This window comes from Patella vulgata, chromosome 3 (assembly GCF_932274485.2).
Source record: "Patella vulgata chromosome 3, xgPatVulg1.2, whole genome shotgun sequence".
Classification (NCBI taxonomy): domain Eukaryota; kingdom Metazoa; phylum Mollusca; class Gastropoda; family Patellidae; genus Patella; species Patella vulgata.
In genome coordinates this window covers 64,271,506-64,292,626 of record NC_065881.2, presented here as the reverse complement: position 1 = coordinate 64,292,626, position 21,121 = coordinate 64,271,506, and the positions used below count along the sequence as shown (strand labels likewise).

Here is a 21,121-nt window from a genome sequence, read left to right as displayed (position 1 = left end):
CAAATAGGAAACACTACAGTGATCCAATGGGGCTGCAATTCAACTGGGGTGATGTTACATGTAGCTGCGATGTTTATCAATTTCCATAATGTTTCTGTAAACGCAAGTGACAAAAGAGCATATAATACCGACATCCAAACTCTCATTTTAACCACAACTGAACATAATATCAAGGCCGTATATATCGAACTTTCAATCTTCGTACACTCTATCATTTAGCCTCGATCTAACTCATGACGTCAACGTAACGGTTAATAATCTCCGCATGAGGTGCCATTTATGATTTAATCAATCAGTGAAATCTTATTTAAATCCAAGCTGTAGCCGAGCCATCCATGGGTCTACAGAGTTGATTTTGGGCTTGTTGTTTAAATAAAGATCTAATTTATGATCTCTATAACATCTGAAGCCTAAATTAAGACTTGCAATAATCAGATTTAGCTCTTGCATAATGTATGTTTAAATGTTCTCTTTTTGTTTTCAAACAAGTGATTGTATTCCATATAAATGATTGTCTTTTTATTGTGCTCAGTCACTAAATACCACTCCAGGATTATATTTTGATTGTTTATTTTCTCATCTTTTATAGGGGAAGTACGATATTCCAGAAATAATCATAAAGTGGCAACCTTGATGCATGTTGATAGAAATCTACCACTCTGGGCATTCTTTGATGTCTATGGCAATGTTCAGAAAATCAGATTACTTGGTAAGAATTTTTATACTCCTATATGGAAATGTGGTTGTATATTGTTGTCGCCCCCGTTCGTCAGTCGTCCATAATTTCTTGTGAACACAGACAACATTTATCATCTTTGTTGAACCTTGTAAACGCTCCAATGACAAAAGTTATGATCCGATCTGTATCAAATTTATATGCATTATTTAAATTATAGTGAAACGAAGACCCTTATTAAATTTCAGTAATTTCCATTAATTAAATCTAGAGTCATGGCCCTTGTTTTACTTTGTTGAACCTTGTCAACACTCTAATGATAAAAGTAATAATCCGATCTGTATGAAATTTATATGCGTCATTTGAATTAGTGAAACGAAGATGGCTATTAAATTTCTGTTAATTACGTCTATAGTTATAGTCCTTGTTTCACTTTGTTGAACCTTCTGAACGCTATAACGACAAAAGATATTATCCGATCTGTATGAAATTTATATGCCTCATTTAAATTGGTGAAACGAAGTAGCCTAATAAATTTCAGCAATTTGCATTTATTATTTATTACATCTAGAGTTATAACTTGTTTCACTTTGTTGAACCTTGTAAACGCTTGAACAACAAAATTTAACATCCGATCTGTATGAAATTTATAGCATTATTTAAATTAGTAAAACAAAAAAAATCTGTCGAATTTCAACAATTATTTCCAGAGTTAAGACCCTTGTTTCAGTTTGTAGAACCTAGTAAAACCTCATAGCAGTATTAGCACACTGCATGACAAATACCCGTTTTCATTAGCCTGGTCGGTGCAGAACAGTAGGATGTTAAACCCATTCATTTCATTTTCCAGTCTTATAGTAGTGTAACCCTTTTGGTACTAGGCATAATTTTGTGTGTTGATGTAATCTTTTGTATTCATTGTGTCATTTTGTTATTATTGTTTCAAGAAAACTTCAGCATACAATTAAGATGATATCTTGTTGGGGAACATACAAGTTTTAATCCCTAGAATGGAAGACAAGGATGTAAACCTATTAAATTACCTCCATTCTTATAGTAAGCTTTAAAATTAGAATGGTATAAAATATCATGCCACCATGACAGTATGGCACATACATTACTTACTGTGTAAGTGTAAATCTTAAAATAAGTCTAATTGATTTTTAAATGTTTCTATTTCTTCAGGATCAACAGTACCTGGTGCCCAGTCTAGATTACCCAGGTCACGATCAGCTTCTAGTTATTCATCATTAACGGTGGCCTTACCGCCTCGACCACCGCCACCAGCATCGCTCGCTCAATCAACAGCGACGTTACCCTCCTCTGGAATTTCGTATCCTATGCTGCCACTACAGCCGCAAGTTCTACGAAGCCTTAGTGTGCCAGCAGCCACCTCACAATCTGCAAGTCCTATTAATAACTATCAGTCACAATTATCGGTTGTCTCCCCTTCGCCATCTCAACCATTAACCCCTTCCCTCCCATCTTCTTCAATACCCTCTACACCCGATACATCCATGGACACTCTGTTTTCGGACGACAGTATACAGGAGTGTTCTGTTTGTTGTGAAAGACAAGTCAATTGTGTACTTTATACTTGTGGACATATGTGCATGTGTTATGATTGTGCCATTGTTGTTAAACGAGAAAAAGGTGGACTATGCCCTATCTGTAGACAGACTATTAAAGATGTGATAAAAACATATAGATCTTAAGGACACTAATAGATCTAACTGAGAAACTATGAAACTTTTCATCGGGACACATACTCAAGTTTGAATTGCTTAATTTCAAACTCATATTTGCAAGCCTGGAAATAAGGCACCTGTCACAGACAATGTTAGACACAGATTCAGGCTTTGACAGGCACTAAACCTCTGGTGCCTGTCATTTTGTCTGGCACTGATTTGCCTTTTTTATTGATATTATTAATACATGTCCAGCACTAAGTTGAAAATGTCAGGAACTATTTCATTAGTTCCTGACATTTTGTCAGGTAATCTAAAACTGTTACTCCAAGCCTGCATATTTGCTCCCTTTTAACACAATTTGCTTTGCAGAATGAAGATATGATTAAAAAACTCAATTCTTTGGGTAGAGACTCGACAAAGACCTAATAAGTCTCCAGTCTAATTAAAATTATACCAGCAGTTCGATCTCTTTTATTGTTTGGTTTTTTACTCAATTTCATCTCTAAAATCTTATGTTTGCACTGATTGTGGTTCTAGCAATCAAAACCTGCGAAACAGAAAATTCTATGAAATGTTTCGAATGGCTTGGATTATCCAGACATTTTATTAGCTGTTTAATAACGTTTATATGTACTATTAAATGATATTAGCCGTCATCTTGGGGCCCAAAATGCGTTGTTTTTTTTCTTAAACATGAGGTTGTTGAGCGACGATCCAAATCATTGGAAAGAAAGTAGAAACTTTCTAAAGTTTTAATTAGATTGGGAAGTTTCGTGAAAGTGGTCAGATCGCCACGTTTAATTTGGGTTCTGTTTTCTTTTAGTATTGTTTTATGGTGCCCGTTAAACTTGTAAATAAAGATAATATACATGTATATAATATTATAGAGAATATATTATAGTAGATTATTTTGTTTTAATGTGAATCACCAAAATAATAATTATATCATTAAACAAAACTATGCATTACACATACTTATTATTAATGTTTATTTCAAATAATTATATTCCAGCACTCTTTATACATGTATATAATAGTTTGTACATTTTTCGTATAAACCGCAATTCTCAAAATGTTCTCAGAGTAATTTAGTTCATTCTTCACTGCTTTCTATCAACTGATACATATTGTAACACAATATTCTACTCCACAATAGATACATGTACAAGATATTACATCAATTAATATATGATCTAGAGGCACTATTCATCATAGATTTTCTTATCAATTTTGATATTTCTGTCTTTTTCAAGTGGGGTTCACATAGTCAGGCAGCCAGGGTTCAATTCCTTGCATTGGTCAAGCCCAGTTGTCAGAGGTGGCTATAGAAATTATGCCTAGTCATTCCGATGGTACAAAATTGAGGGACACCATGTACACATTAGCGGTCATGTTAATGTAACCTTTGCAGATAAAATTCAAGGAAGAGTGGGGAGAAATGCTGCTTTCCTGTCAAAATTCCCCATCTTGCATTTCACACATTGTGTTGAACCCCATTCCATTCTTTTCCAAGAAAAGTGTTAGTATGATTTTCCTATCTGAAGCCCTTACAAAACATGAAGCCATTGGCTTAAATGGAAAACACAAGACGTTATAAACTTAACATGTATTGTCATTGTATCATAACACCCCTAATTTTGTCCATAAAACTATGCATTGTGATCATCCATTATATTGATTCTATTTAATGAATATTGTTAATAATATTCACATAATAATTTCATACTGTGACAGGCGACCATAATTAATAAAATATCCAGTAAACTTTGATATATTTTGCAATACAAGGATATAAAAAAAACAGCCCTGCTAAAACAGCTGGGATATTGATTAATTTAAACTGTAACTTTACCATAAATATTTTAACTACAATTTTAGTTACATATCAGTTTACAATCTACTTTTATTGAAAAGGGCATTTAGTAACTGGATAGAGTAATAACAAAAACACATACTTATGGAAAACAGTAGTAGCTGTTTTCCATAAGTAGGTGTTTTTGTTCTTATTACTATAGATTTATTTTTTTGTTTAAACCTCTTTAATTAAATTCTCATTTTTTGTTGATTTATCATCAGTATTATTTAAGTAAAAAATGTAAAACTTTATTTTGTGTGTTTTTCAAGAGTTGCATATTTTTATTAATAATTAAATAGTCAGTTGTGTTCCCTAGCAGAACTTTTATTTCAGCCATATTTGCCTTAAAAATTATCCTCCAAGATGATCAGTGTCTCTCATGAAAGTGTTTAGTTTTGAATTAAGGACACAACTTTGAATTCTTGTACACTCCAGCTATATATAGTCAAAAAAATTAAGAGCCCACTGGACTACCGGTATATTTTCATTAAGAGCACATTTGACTATGTTTTCACCTTTGAAGTTTCGATTAATTTAGGTATTACAATAGTTTCAAGACAAAAAAAATAAAGCTTTACCAAAGATTTTGACTTTTGGGTTTCGTCTAAGGTGAAAACTAATTAGATTATTGATCACATTATTATTATTGTATCATCCTACATTGTATATTATTCCCATGGTATTAATTATAACTTAGATATTCATCTCTTCCTAGTCTGTATTCAAGCATGTGTATATAATATATATTGATTAACAACAACTGAAAAAAAGAGAATTTTGAATCACCATATTGGAGTATTGTTGTATTTTAATCAGGGTCCATAATCAATGAAGTTACGATCATCGAAAGAAACAGAGATCTTTGGGATATTAACCTATATTTCAAGTTTGGTCAAATTTGGATTACAATTGTGACCTGTAGAGGGTTCACAAACAAAATGTCAATGGACACACAGACATAGAGTGGTGACGGGATAATACGTGGACATGAAAATGTTGGCTATAAAAATTGTTATAGGCCAATATAGGTTATGGATTTAACATTCGGGAGTGAATTAGGGTACGGGTCCTATTCCATAATGAATAACCTTGTGGGTTGTTCGCTGGCTATTCTGCAGTTGGTAATGGCAGCACTTTTGGATGTACCTCATCAATATATAAGGCACCACGAAAACAGGTTTTAACTTAAACCTATGTTTGATGATAATCTTATTATGTGGTCGTATATTGTCGTTGGTCCGGTTGTGGACGCTCTAGAGGCTAAAGTTAATATCGGATTGACTTGAAATTTATACAGTGTTTGAGGTCATGAGAGAAAGGAGCCTATTGATTTTCAGCGATTTCCATTAATTACTGCCAGAGTTATGGCCCTTGATCACTTTGAAAAATCTTGTTGACGCTCTAGAGGCTAAAGTTAATATCCAATTGACTTTAAATTTATACACAGTGTTTGAGGTCATAAGACGAAGAATCCTTCAGCAATTTCCGATAGTTACTGCCAGAGTTATGGCCCTTGATCTCTGAAATATCTTGTAGAAGCTATTGACGCTAATGTTAATATCTGATGGACTTTAAATTTATACACAGTGTTTAAGGTCATGAGACAAAGAAACCTATTAATTTTCAACACAATCAAAATTGAGTGTCTCCAGTAGTAGTACGCATAATATTAATACACAGTGATTTTTCTAATTTAGAGGGGTGTTATTGTCCAAAAGACAGTGTCTAATCGACCAATCAAAACGCAAGATTCACCTTTAAGCATGTTACAATTTCAGATAATTACTGCCAGAGTTAAAGCCCTTGATCACTTTGAAAAATCTTGTGGCCGCTCTAGGACTAGAGGCTAAAACTCCATTTTATTCATTCATTCACTCTAGAGTCTATAAATTGTTTAAGGTCATGAGACAAACAATCGAAACAAATTCTAATGTTTTTTGATAATTACTTCATGGGTTATTACTCGTCATTGGATTTTCATGTGTTACAATTAATGTTCTTTGCGCAAGCTCAAGCTGCGCCACTGGATAAGCTAGAAAACAGATTATAATTGCACTCATATTCGGTAATATACATAACGACAAATGAAACCCATAATAAAGTCTTTATTCAGTTGCGTGTTAACAGTATAATACACATTTAAAAATAAATTTATTTTAATAACAATATACAATTCCACTGCAGTCCCATAAATATTCAGTACACTGAAACTGTAAAAAACCATAACCGCACATTCACAAATTTTTCACGTAAAGTTTTCAGCCCAAAATCTGATCACCAAAACATTTTATATGTAATGTTGCCCTACATAACTCTAATTTTTGCAAAAAAAAGATAATTAAAACGATCAATATCCTGTGAATTCTATTGTTTGCTGGGAAACAACACACAAAACGAAATGTACCTGGAAGCTTTTACTGCACATGCGTCCAGCTTATAGACATGTTTATCCGGGCACAGGTGTTTGCTGGTCAAGAAGCTCCAGTTGACAACTGAATATCAATGACAGCTAGAATAACAGGTACTCTTCCACGCAGAACTAAGTAGTTTTATTCACTGAAATAAATCTAGGATTTTCCTTTTGGTTAACTGTTGTGTGGCATATCAGCACATCGTGGCCCACTCTCACTTTGTTTCCGACACAAACTTAAAATTCCACACGGGAAAATCACCCCGTTGGTCCAACTCATTTATCTAAATTCAAACAAGGAATATCTTTTGATCACTGGCTGGAGACTTTTTGTGACGCATTACACAGATACTGCGTCCCAAGTAAACACAAGACACGGCGAAAAAAGGCGGCACTATCAAATATTCTGTGTTTTTATCGCACAGGGACACATTACTACATGTTTCGTTAACAAGAGACAGCGGTTTTACGATGAATAATATTATACCTATATAAATAATATTTAGTGTATAATAAAGGTTGACGACTTTACAGATATCACAATTCCCAGGCATCGTTTTCTTTTTAACTGAAAAAACAAGATAACCATAATTATTATTATAAACAATACATTATGACATGGACCTTATGATTATGACAACAAGATCTACTTTTCATGGACCCAAATTTGTTTAGTTTCTGTGTTATATAGTAGAACGACTGTCTTCCCTGTAGTTTTAATAATTTCTACCGTGACTCTGGTTTCATAATCAAACGTAGTCAAGGTATTGATGTAATGAAACTATACACCAAATCTCGCTTAATTAGAACTAAAGTTATCGTGTTCCAAAGCATCAACGAATCAAACTGAATATCTCTGATTACCCTAAGCAGACAATTCTCATCTTCGAACTACATCAAGGAATTCGCCTAATAAACACCTTCACCAAATGTGAACATTCTAGCTCAGTTAGAAGGAGAGTTATTGTGTCCCAAAAAGTGTGACGGACAGACAGACAGACGAAAGGCGGGGGCCAAAAGAAAAGAAAATAACTTCATATCTAATGTCATGGAAAAAAGAGCAATCTTATCTATAAACTCATTTATTCATCTCTCTAAGTCTGTCTGACCATTTGCAAACACTGCTACACCGTACGGAACTCTCCCCATTGATATTGTAACCGTTCAACATATATATCACCAGTTTTCAGTTTTGAAGCTTATTCGCTTACACCCTAAGTGAAGGCACTGGAAATGTGCACTGCGCGGGCGCAAGCAATTTTCACTAAAATCCATTAAAATTACAATCGATCTTCGTGAAACGCATAGAATTTTAAAATTTCAATTTGATTTTAGTCAAAATCTATTTTAGTGATTTTAGTTTCAGTTTTTGTGAAACAGGACCCGTTCTGCCTTCACTAAATTTTTAGTGCGCGGTAAATATATAGGAAGCAAGATTTGTATTAATAAACATTTGGGATGGTTGAAAAGTGCTTTAGCACGGAATTACATAAATATAATATATAATATATTACTCTACGCAAATGACACAGTGCTTCTCGCGGATAACGAAAAGAGTCTGCATTGCTTGACAAGGTTAACGAATGGTGCATGCGACGGAAAGTCCTCATCAACACATCGAAATCCAAATGGATTCACTTCACGACAAACAAGAAGTGACTTTAAATTTAATCTTGGTCGGGAAGAAATCGATACTGTTGAAAGTTACAAATATTTGGGTGTTATATTTCAAGAACACTCTAAGTTTGATAACACAGCCAATACTCTATAAGCACTGCTGCTGGTCGAGCCCTTGGTTCGGTTATATCAAAATTTTACACACTGAAAGAGTTTGGTTTTAAAACCATTACGAAATAATACGAGGTATGTGTCGTACCTATTACCGACATATGGAGCTGCAATATGGGGATATAAATCTATAAATCGTTTGAAATGATACAAAACAGGGCTATGCGATTTCTACTATAGGAGTTCACCGATTCACTACTTTGCTAGGAATAAGTTGCGATATTGGGTGGATGCCTTGCACACAAAGAAGATGGATTAAAATGTTTCAACTCTGGCACAGACTATTAATTCTAGACGATAGGCTGACACCGAAACAGAGAGCGAGAAATGGGTTCTAACATACACTCGAAACACAAACTAGGTCAGTTCGAGACAAAGATATATGGCTTTTAATTTTATTCAATAATTCGCATGCGCAGTGGGAGGAAACCGGGGGACCCGGAGAAAACCCACGATGTTGGACAGGCGACTCTACTCCTTGTCACGTACAACCGGGGATTCGAAACCACGCCAGTTGTCTCAACGACAGGCCTTATGATACGGCGCGCACGTACTAACCATTCAGCCACCTCCCCCCCCCCCCCTCCTGACAAAGAAAGTGTTTGAAAACGATTTCCGCTGTGCTACCTCTAATAAAAACTGGTGTGCTGATATGAAAGTCTTATTCGAGAAACTCAGTCTGTCTGAATACTATACCAATAAACTGACGATAAATATCAACGTAATAAAATCAAAGACGTGGACAAATGTAGTCATGGCAGGTCAAATTAGGCAACTCCCTCGAACTCAGAAGCTATGTCGTCTTTAAAAAACGAGTTTAAAGCCTAGAATTACTTAGTTCTTAATCTGCCCAGAAATGAACGGTCAATTCTGGCGCAGTTTAGATGGTACCCTCCCATTTCGACTACGTCCCATTTCGACTACAGCTTATAACAACAGATTATATGATCTGTTGGTTTTATTATCCCTACTTATTTACCCTCTCTATAACTAAAATAGATTCTTCCATAAAACATCCCATTTAGGCTACAGCGTAGTCGATATGGGGTGTAGTCGAAATGGGAGTGAACCGTTTAGATGTGGTGTTTTACCCCTTCGTGTTGAGACAGGGCGGTTAATAGGTGAAAAGCTCGAAGATCGAACCTACTAATTAATGTGTGCATTAACTGTACAGAAGATGAAAAATATTTTATTTTATACTGTTCCTTATATAGCGATATGCGACAATACTGGTTTAATGAAGCCATATCAGATTTACAATTCTCACGAATGCAAGATAATCATAAATTAATATACCCCATGATTAAGTTACCGCGTCGATGTGCCAAATTTTGACTCGAGCTTACCTAAGGCGTAGGAAAAAACTTCTCAATTGATATTAGAAGGACTGCCTAGCCAGAGCTCGAATAGACATTGTAATTATTGTAAATCCTCAACTTAGCGATCATTCGTATGAATTCTTATTATATTAGACTTATTTGTGTATGTTAAATAGTGACATATAGGTCCAATGGGCCGGGTGTTAGTATTTTATATTGATTTTCACATGTCTTCTTTGTATAACACGTCACTGAAATAAACAACTTTACTACTATTAAAAAAAAGCTTATGCCTAACCATAACCCTTGAAAAAACTATTCTTTCGATCTTTCAGCCCTATTTCTTTTCTTTTTTTTTTCTTTCAAGGTAAAATGTTTGAACATGTTATTGTCTCCTTAATGGATTCAACGCATGGATTCTTTTTTTTCGAAATAAAATGAATACAATTCGAGTGGGTGACTGGGAATTAAACCAAATCTCTCTCTATGTGGGAAATTTTGCCCGTATAGTTGGGCTACGGCGTATTCTTATTTGAATACCAAATACCAAGGGTTATTTTATGTATACCAACGTACACACGGGACCGCGGTTTCTGGTTCCATCCAAACGACTAGACGCTGTTCCTTGCCAGGGGAAACACGCTGCAAATACAGTTATAGTAGGTTAAAGCGCACGTGTATAAATAACAGTTATATTGTTATGTGACAGATGTCCTAGTGTTATTAAACTAAATTATATCCACATATACCGATAACTCATAATTGATTAATAATGAAAATAAACACATATTTCCCCTATATGAAACACTGTACAAAACGTATAGTAATAAATGAAATTTGGTTTAATGTCCTAATTAAGACTAATGAAGAAGGGCATACGTCATGCAAGTTTTTTTGTCCATGGCTTACTCTTAATCTTATACCGAATTACCACTGGCAAGTGTTCTACTATATGCCATACTGCACGCAGCGACCCATCTACGTCATACTTCCCAGAATGTGACACTGCCCCGATTAGCCGCCATTTAAAACGCCCACGTGACCATTGGGGGCGGGACTTATCGACTAAACACCGATTTGTTTAGACAACAGAGTAAAAATAACCCACGCACGTGTGTTTTATGTAAACACGCCATGTCGCTGACACTCGCGTAAAAGCGATATATAATATGTGCTATGGGTAATATTGCAATAAATGCTGTACCATTGTAAACTGTCTTTAGAATCTCAATCTGTTTATCTTTCAAAACAAGGTTAGATACTCCTAAATTTGTTTTCGCAAACAAAACCGCCTCTGTGAAATTATGTTTCATGGGCGCCGCCATATTGAATAATTAGAGGACTATTTTGTGATTCGGCTTTGATTAGTTTGACATCTTTCATACACACAGCGGCTAAATAAACATATTTAATTTCATTCAATATGACAATAGAAGAAAAATAAATACTTTTAAAAATTTCTAAAAGCATACTCAGTGTTTTCGACTAAAATCGTCGATGTAGGAATTAAAATGTCGGTTAATTAGCTTAGGGCCTATTCTCAGCCGGAGCTAGCTGTAGATAGGCAGCCTAAGTTTTGGATGACTATATGCACATCAAAGTGTATAAGGGACCTCGGCTTTTAATCCTCCCGAACGCTTTCTCGGCCAACATGATGGGGGAGGGTCTAGTGGTTTAATGCGTGCGCGTGAAATCACAAGGTTTCGATTCCCCGCTTGTACGTGACAACGAGCAAGGTTGCCTGCCCAATCTCGTGGGTTTCTCCGGGTCCCCCGGTTTCCTCCCTCTGATAAAGACGCAAACGCGCCAGCGAATTATTGAAATAAAATTGAACCATGTGCTAGTCCCGAAATAACTTAGATTGGTCGAGTGGACGTTACCCCCCCCCCCCCTCTCTCTCTCTCTCTCTCTCTCTCCCAACACCGGGATTGAAATCCGCACATCTTGGCTAGTGAACCAGTGTCTGACTCACTGAGCCATCGTGGCCCCTCCCTACGTACAAAGACAAGTAACCAATTGTACCTAACATTTGATTTGATAAATATTGTACATCACAGACAATAGCTGAGAAGGTCCAGAGAAAACAACTGACATTTTAAGCTTCGAAGTCCTGATAAAATTATTAACAAATCAGACTGACAAGATCTCGACAGGTAAATAACTGATTAACACCTGACAAACACTGAACTAAACTACGCGAATACAAGTTGAACGGACTGACCGGATGAAAAGATTGTAAAACACGAGAACAAAGCTGACCACCTAGACATATATTTTTTGTTCCTAGTCAGTACATATTTATATACACATTTCTCAGACATCCAAATGTCAGTGTTGTTTGAATGTCTATCTGATTAAAATACAGATCTATATTTCGTTTCGTTCCGTTTTTTTTTATACTTTCGATAGCCTCTACTACATGGCGATCTGACCAATTGTAATGGGAGGTCGCGTTAGGGGTCACACGAGCGGCTTTTGACGTTATGACGTCAGACATTTGATTAACCAATCAGCGTCGATGTTTCTAGTAGGATACCCACAGTTCCGAACATTGCACGCCAAGAACGGGCCGTTTCATTGGTTAATCCCTTGTATTAATGAGAACGCGAGTTGTATAACAACTCTTCCAGATCCTATCGTAGTACAAACGAGTAAAACGAAATTTGGAACAATAAAAAACGAAATGAAATAGGATCTGCGTTTTAATCAGATTGTTTGAATGTCCAAGATGAGCTCAGACCACATCTGTGTTGTCTTTTGACAACAAGAAATGAAATGGGGTTTACCGCCCTACTGTCCTGCTCCAACTTGGCTATTGAAGACGGGCATACGCTATACAGTGTGCTAGTAAGGAAATTTCAACCACCAGGGGTTCTTATGTATCGTGCATGCCAATGTGTACACGGGATCTCGGGTTTCGTCCCATCCGAACGACTATACGCTGCAATGACAAGGTGGAACCACAGGGATCAAATAACGGGACCCCCAGGTTAGCGAGCCATCGTGACTCCTTGTGACACCATGCCAGTGGAGAGTTGGAATTACTCAAAAATACGGATACGATTTTTCAACAGATGTCCTTTATTCCGACCGAAACGAGCTACATGTATCCGAGCAGAGCTATTCGAAATGACGAAGACGACGGTCGAAGTAGATTCGACATACCCTGACATTTGCACGACACTAGTCGGAATTACCGTTGGCTATCTTAAAACATTCTATATTCACATCTAAACGCTTACCTTCGTTATTTTGGGAGTTCGCATAACATAAAAGGCTTAATAATATGATGTACTGGGGCATATAAACACATATATACACAGCCCAATCTGACGATCTGTGGGTTATCACTACCATATTGTTGTCTTTCAGTACCACCAAGGCAGTGGAAATATTCAGTATACATCGTAATATCGTTAACACAGTGGTTAAGAGAAGTACCAAAAATAAATTCCATTTCCAAATGTTTCCGATGTCAATGTTTGGATTTTTCAAGTAACTTAACAGCAAGGCACCGATAATAAACGCAACTAACACCTCTCCTATCTGGTTAATTTGAAATCCTATCGATGCTGCCAGCGGATTTGTTTTTAAAAATACGTCTATAATGGCTAAACAGTTGAAGACGATGCCAGCGCCAAGAGTTGCCAAAGCTGGCAATGACGTCATCAATCCATGTCGTGATGTCATTAAAAGATGATATAAGTAGGAACATCCCGTCAAAATAAAAACACTTCGAATCGCCACATTTAAAATATCATATGAAGTCATATTGGTTAAAATCGGATTCAAATTAACGTGGAACTTCTCTATAATGTATATTTCCGCCATAGTTGTTTTCCTCTGTTATGGTTCAAATAAAACAACAGATTACGAATTCCTGCTTTCACAAGCGATATATGAAATCACATTTGATTAGACCTATTGTAGTTATGTTGATCAATATCTCAGATTCTATAGATGTTAGTCAGCAACACGGACTACAACAATGAAACAGCTGCCTGTGTATCTCGCTACTGTGAAAATCTATATAATATAGGTGGCCATCATGCTCTCTACATGCAGACTAATACCAGATATATACAGCTGTTTAGATATTGTCACCTAGAATAAAAAAAAAAAAGTCGTGTGTAATTTAATTGGCAATTTAATATATGTGAAATGCAATTATCAAATGTGGGCTGTAAATTGATCTCTGTGTCGGCATTGAAGTATAGTATTAACAATTAATAATATCGATCTTCAAAAGTAATATTGAGATATACATATTGTTATATTTGTAAACAGTTTAATGTAGCTAACAAGTAAATTATAGTTATAGGGAGTTGTATTAAAACCCCAAACATGTACTTGCACAGACCCACAACCTTCTTAAATATACACAACTGGGTCCTCAAAGTAGGGACCTTCATTATTTTCGCTTAATAATGGCCAAAAATGTCATTACGGAAATCTCTAAGATGAAGATCAAACTTCGAAATGAAATAACAGACCCATTTCTGAATTAAAGGGGCTTCGGCGAGTTGAATTGTAGCTGAGAATGGCCTATATTTAGCCTAGAAATTGTTTGTATGGATAGACTTATATTAACAAACGGGGGTATTATATATTATACTAATATATACTCTTCAAAAAAAGAAGGGGGTATTCAGAAACAATACAAAACTGCGGAAATGCACTGCTGTTTTTATTAGAGGTAACCAGTGTATGTTAGTAACAAGCCAATTGCCTACACATGAACATAAACAGTTCATATAGGCGGCTTATCTGACGGCCCCATTTCAACCGCAAAGAGATACACTGACAAATGTGAAAATGGACGTCTTGGATTTTTGTCTTAATAATGAGTAATTGCCCCACCAAACCTCAGACATTCAGCAATTCGTCGTGGCATGCTCCTAATCAGCCGTTCAATCACGATTTGGGGCAATTTGTCGGTTGACGTTGACGAACACGTCTCCCGATCAAATTAACCGAAACACACTAAAGCAAAGATACGCTAAACAGTAAATCTTATGCAAGAACCGATAGGAAATGAAATGAAATGAAATGGGGTTTAACGTCCTACTGTTCTGCTCCTAACCTGGGCTAATGAAGATGGGCATACGTCATACAGTGTGCTATGAGGGAAATTTTGCCCGGGCAGCGGCGCTACGGCCTACGCTTATATCTAATTCCAACTGCCAAGGGATCTTTTACGTGCACGCCAATGTGTACACGGGACCTCGGTTTTTCGTCCTAACGATTAGACAGCTGTCCTTGTCAGGCCCTCCGTCCTGCATCACTGACAAGGGGAAACCACGCCGGAAAATCGGGATGAACTTTCTCGGCCAATGCAGGGATCGAACACCCGACCTCCAGGTTAGCGAGCCAGAGGTCTCGTGTATACATTGGAATGCACGTAAAAGATCTCTTGGCAGTTGGAATTCGATATAAGAGTAGGCGATAGTGCCGCTGCCCGGGCAAAATTTCCCTCATAGCACACTGTATGGCGTATGCCCGTCTTCATTAGCCCAGCATAGGAGTAGAACAGTAGGACGTTAAACCCCATTTCATTTCATTTTGTCTCAATCATCAATATTATTTAAACGTATTTAACGTACCCGTGGCAGTATACTGTAATTAAGCCTAAAATGTTTTGTGTCCAGTAGTAAATATGCATTTATTATTTTATTACAGTTTTTAAAAAAATTAAAACAATTTTAGATCTAAACCGTCGTTTAGATCTCGTGGCATTCAGACGGCTATTCCAGTTTGAACAGATATCCTCAAACAAAACTTCATAATCAGAGAAATTATCACCGAGCTAAAAATCGTCCCTGTAGCTGTAACCGCCCTGTACTTCTATGAATAACAAAACAATATCACATATTTTTTCGGCCCTTCCGGAAGGTGTGAAAATATAAATTGGAGTTCTGATAAATTAGCAGTGTTTTTTTAGCTGTTTTTCAGCAACTTTAGTTTTATTTCAGATTTGGAATAATATTGTTCTTTCCCCCGCTTAGCTGTTCACCTTTGTTTAAAGATGCATTATGTAAGAGCTGCCTATTGCGGGTTTTTCTGGGCCTTCAAATGTGATAAAAAAAATATATTATTCAAACATTTATTAACATGTCAAGCCCATAATTAGCTCTTTGGGCCATGGAATGGCTCCAATTTTAAGTAGATGTATTATAAACAATCTACGCTACATTTTGTCAAAGCTTCAAACACCCATACTAAAGTAATTTGACAGAAATTTTCAACATATTCATATTTTCATGATCTATTTTTGTACTGTTATACCAATAACGACCAGCTCTTTTCTCCAATTCTTACATAATGCATCTTTAAATACAACAGTAGGGGGGGGGGGCAACTTATCTGGAATCTGGAAATATATCCATACCAAAAAGCCCCATGTAATATTCTGGAAAAAATATTAGAAACTATCTCATATTAGATGTTTAAATGGGTGAGCAAACACTGAATAAGACAAACTAGCTGTTGTAAAGTTTCCTAAATCCAGTGTTGATCAATGATAAAAATAAACATCTAAGACATTAGCTTTTATTAATTGCTATTATTATTTTATACCTGGGTTTTTCTAACCATACTTTAATAAGTGCATGTTCTACTCATATGAACATTTCAATACAACATAATAAAAGAACATGACTGATTAACCCAGCACTATTCAATTTTTTATTTTTTGTCCGAGTCCATGCTAGTAAATAGATCAATTAGCTGCCCTGAGTAGTCAGAAAAAAAAACTTGTAACATGGACGGGAAATCTTCCTTTGTTCTTTTCGTTGAATAAGCAGATTGTTTTCTCTCTAGTAGATTGGGTGGAGCTTAACCGTGCAATAACTAGACATAGCTATAAATATAACTTAAGTCCTTTCTTGTTTTTGTCGTAGTGCTGTTTTCTGGGGGGATATGGCTTATTCCTAAACTAACTACGATAACTCGGATTAATAGTTAAAATTGTACTTTTAATAAACGAGTGTCCAAAACTGGCTAACTGTCACAATAATGAGATAGGTATTCCGTACTTCTAATTGACAACTTTACTGATAGCTTCGTAAGTTATACCTGGGTGCTCCGGATTCTTTCAGTTGTTAAAGGTACGATATATTTTAATCCCGGAATGACCTAGTTTGTGATGAATTGTAGTTATTGACTAGATGTATTGGGAACTCATGTCAGCTTTATAAAAAAAATTGCCTATTTGTAAGATAAATTAGCTACATTTACTGTTTACGAGACTTTAAAGAACATTTATTTAAACCCAATGATATTTACATAATGCATGCTATTACACATGCACGTAGACCTATTTACCATAGACCTTTATAACTTCTTGCCCAGAGAACTAACATTAAAGTGTCATATTCAGAACGACAGAAATCAGGACACAATATCGACCCCAGGCAAATACCGTATCACTTTTACTTAAATGAACTCACTAATGGATACTAATAAACTTACGACATCTTGAATGTTCTTCCGTCCTATTCCCATAATCCTGTCCATATGAGAGCGTCGCGACTTTTAAATTCACGTAGATCAAATATATAAAATCACACAAAACACACTCTGCCGTTTAAATATCTAGACAGGGTAGTTTTTTATTTGTTTTTGTTTTGCTCACGTCACATCTATTTCTTAATTGATATACACCCCTAAATGTATAAGTACCCATAAGCTCATTTAAGCCATTTGTGGGACACAAAATAGTTGTGTGCTACTTTTATTCAAAAAGTAATGGAAAGCACGCGGCTCAATAAAACATGACCTTAGTTAGCCCTGTCATTAGCTATGAATAATTTATGAAGAAGTAAAAGTGTTTGAGTAAAGAGAGAAACGGGAGAATCTTTTAACTGGTTACATAGAAAACTCAAGTTATGCTAATAAATAAGATTAAAGAAGAGAGAAAACTATGCCGAGTGGAGAAAACACATAAATAATGAAAATTTTCTGAAATGAATTAAAATGAGGTTTAACTTCTTACTTTTCTGCTTAAGGCGGGCTAATGAAGACTAAGGGGAATAATTTTGCCTGGGCAACGGCACAACGAGCTACTCTTCGAATTTCATGTGTCAGGAGTTATATAATTGCACTCAAACGCGTGCACGAAACAATTCGAACGATTGGGCGCTTTCACTTGCCAGACCCACCGTCCTGCACCATTGAACCACGTCGGGAAATCCTGACGTAATTTCTCGACCAACTTACGAGATCGAACAAGGGACCAGCCACCGCTGCCAGAGGAAGCCACAAAATATGAACTGGAGATACGTCTGTGCCGCAATTGCACCTTATAGGCTTAAAGGTGCGATGCCTGAGCGTTTCTATCACTGTCAGCTTTATTGTTAACTGGCAGATTTTCCTGCTGGGATGATTTACAGATAACTTAGCATTAAAGGACTCATCGGATCTGAATCAGGATGTGTTGGGCCCCGCAAGGGAATTTTCCCATTCAGAGCTGACGCGTAGCCCAAACTTTTAAATTCATTCATGCTGTAAGGGAGTTGGACACTTGGTTCTTCCAGTTTTGACCCTTTTAGCACAAGCCTATCCTCCTGTTAGTTCGGCCCTAAGTTTACGTGCGAAGGATTTGAAAACCCTTGACGATTAACTACATACTTTAATCAAGCCACGTCGATAACACAGAGTCTATGGATCAATCAGCAAAATCTAGTAACAGCGGCTAAAAGCCTCACCTCGATGGGAAAAATCTCATAAATTATGAATTTTCTAACGCAAAATGGTTTTAAAGTTGGTATGTATTTATATTTAACCGATTTATATCTCAAGTAACATTCTTAACCATAAACCGACCTTTTAATCAGCTTAGTGAGACCAGAAAAATAACAGTATTTTCAAGCGGGGAGCCATGGTAGCTAAGCTGGCTTACTAACCAGAATGTATCGGATGGAGCCCGGGATTTTCCAGTCTGGTATCCCCTAGGAGCAGGGCGCGTTTCGTTCTTAAACAATTGAACAAATTAAAAGCCAACAACGTGGGTTTTCTCCGGGTCCTCCGGTTTCCTCCCACTGCTAAATAACCCTACACGCAAGCGAATGATTGAAATCAAATTGAACCATGTGTTAGTCTCGAAATGACATAGTTTGTGTCGAGTGGACGTTAAATGCCATTTCTCTCTCACAAATTAAAACATATAAACTGGATATCTCGAATTAGACTTTGTATACAAATTACGTTTGTCGTCTAAATCCCTTCTCCAAACTATCGCTCCACCCAGTTTAATTCATATTATACCACTTGTCGCGACAGCCTAATCAATATTATACCACTTGTCGCATCACCCAGTTTAATTAATATTATACCGCATGTCGCACCACCCAGTTTAATTAATATTATACCACATGTCGCACCACCCAGTCTAATTTTAATTAATATTATACCAGCTCCTTCCATTTTATTTGACGGAGTCAGATCCGAATAAAAGGAACGAAGTTAACATCTGATGTTAATAAGATTGTCGGGTTGTGAGAGTGAGAAGTTACTCCTATCCTTCCGTGCTCCATGATATATTTATGCACCGAAAGTCACTTATAAACACCGGAATTCACTTACAAACCCCGGAATTCACTTATAAACACCGGAATTCACTTTGAAGATATCAGAATTCGCCCGGAAAGCCTTCCTATTTACTTATATTTTGCATTAATATTAATATTGAACTATTTGTAAACACCGAAAATCCCCGAAATTCACCTTGAAAACACCGGAATTTACTTTCAAAATATCTGAATTCGCACTTAAGACTTTAATAATAATAATAATAATAATAATTATAATAATCTTTTTATAAAGCTCTGAATATCCAACAAACGAGTTGCTCAAGAGTGCTATACTAATTCCTATTCACTAATATTTTGCATAAATAATAAATTACTTTAAAACACCGGAATTCACATTTTAAAAAAAATAGAAACACCGGAATTCACTTTCAACAGTGAGGCTGATGTCTACCGCCGAAATCCCGAAATAAATAGATGACACATATTAACTAATTGCACATTGATCTTTTTCAAAGGTATCGTGCAATCAACTATACACTAAGTTTCATCACTCTATCAGTTAGAATCAAAGTCAAAGAAATTGCTTAGCTCTGCTTAGCTTTAGCGGGAAATGTTAATTATCGAACTCAGTCGGGTCAGGACAAATTTAAACATTCTATCTCAATTAAAAGCAGAGTTGTTATGTTCCAAAGTCTTGACCAATCAAATGGCTTATCGCTCCTTAGCCTAAGCAGAAAATTTCCATCATCATACTTAGTCAAGGTAATGATATATTGAACCTATACTCGTCGCTCTCACTTAATTATAACCAAAGTTATCATGCCCAAAAGCTTCAACCAATAAAACTGCCTATCTATGCTTACCGTAAGCAGACAATGTTCATCATCGAATTCCATCAATGCATTCACCTAATGAACGCCTGCACCAAGTTTGAGCATTCTACCTCAATTGGAAGGAGAGTTATTGTGTATAAAGTCTCGACCAATCAGATTGCTTATCGCTCTGCTTACCCTCAGCAGAAAATGTTCATTGTCGAACTTAGTCAAGGTATCGTTGTGATGAAACGATACACCAAGTTTCATCACTTTCATTTAATTCGAACTAAAGTTATGCTCATCTTCGAACTCCACCAAAGCATTGACCGAATAAACACATACACCAAGTTTGAACATTCTAGCTCAATTAGAAGGAGAGTTATTGTGTCCCCAAAAATGTGACGGACAGATGGACGGACGGACAGACAGACGGACGAACCCATTTTAATAGTCCCCTGCTTTCTTCTAAAGGCGGGGGGCATTAATTAATCTGCAGTGGATATGAAGTTCAGATTTATGTTCAACCTGTTTGTTGACAGGCCCGGTTTGTTGATTGTCTCTAATCAGAGACAGGAAACTACCACATTACACATAAAATACAGACAAACATGCAAGGAACGCTCGTCTGTGGGCGACTCCCGGGCATAAAAGATAAAAATGGTTCGATCACATTTACCTACACCCTTAACCTCGGTGGAAGCGGACGTTAAGTAAAGCTATTTCACATATAACCTACACCTCACTTGCAATTATTTCTATAATCATTGCGAATCTTTGCTTTTGATATATTTATCAACAGTCATGGCTGCTCGTAGAAAGATTAGCCCCAGTAGGCCCTTTTTGGCCTTGCGGTGTGTGCAGGCGAGATTGTGAAAAATCTTGTTCGATTGTTGTGGTATATGGTTTCATTGTGGTTATGAAAATTTGACTGAGTTGGAGTTCAGTTATTTTCGTAAATATTCCTCTATTCTCTTTATCTGCTCGTCCTGTTATTTTGGTGTTACATCAAATGATACATATTGTTATTCATCTGGTAT

The 21,121-nt window shown here is 36.3% G+C and overlaps 1 protein-coding gene and 1 long non-coding RNA gene across 4 annotated transcripts in view; one reads left to right on the top strand and one right to left on the bottom strand.

Moving 5' to 3' along the window:
• Nucleotides 1-5,010, top strand: part of LOC126814969 (protein neuralized) — a 42,192-nt gene extending 37,182 nt beyond the window's left edge. For all 3 annotated transcript variants that reach the window (XM_050540456.1, XM_050540455.2, XM_050540457.2), the window contains 2 exons: nt 590-709; nt 1,862-5,010. In XM_050540456.1, the coding sequence (XP_050396413.1) occupies nt 590-709; nt 1,862-2,391 (650 nt within the window). In that variant the 3' untranslated portion in view covers nt 2,392-5,010. The remainder of the gene's footprint in view (nt 1-589; nt 710-1,861) is intronic.
• A 1,297-nt stretch (nt 5,011-6,307) lies between these two features.
• Nucleotides 6,308-17,312, bottom strand: LOC126815867 (uncharacterized). Its single transcript, XR_007678085.1, has 3 exons — nt 17,210-17,312; nt 12,982-13,843; nt 6,308-7,200 (listed from the first exon to the last, which is right to left on the bottom strand). It is a non-coding gene; the product is annotated as an uncharacterized LOC126815867 (long non-coding RNA).
• Nucleotides 17,313-21,121: the final 3,809 nt, after the last annotated feature.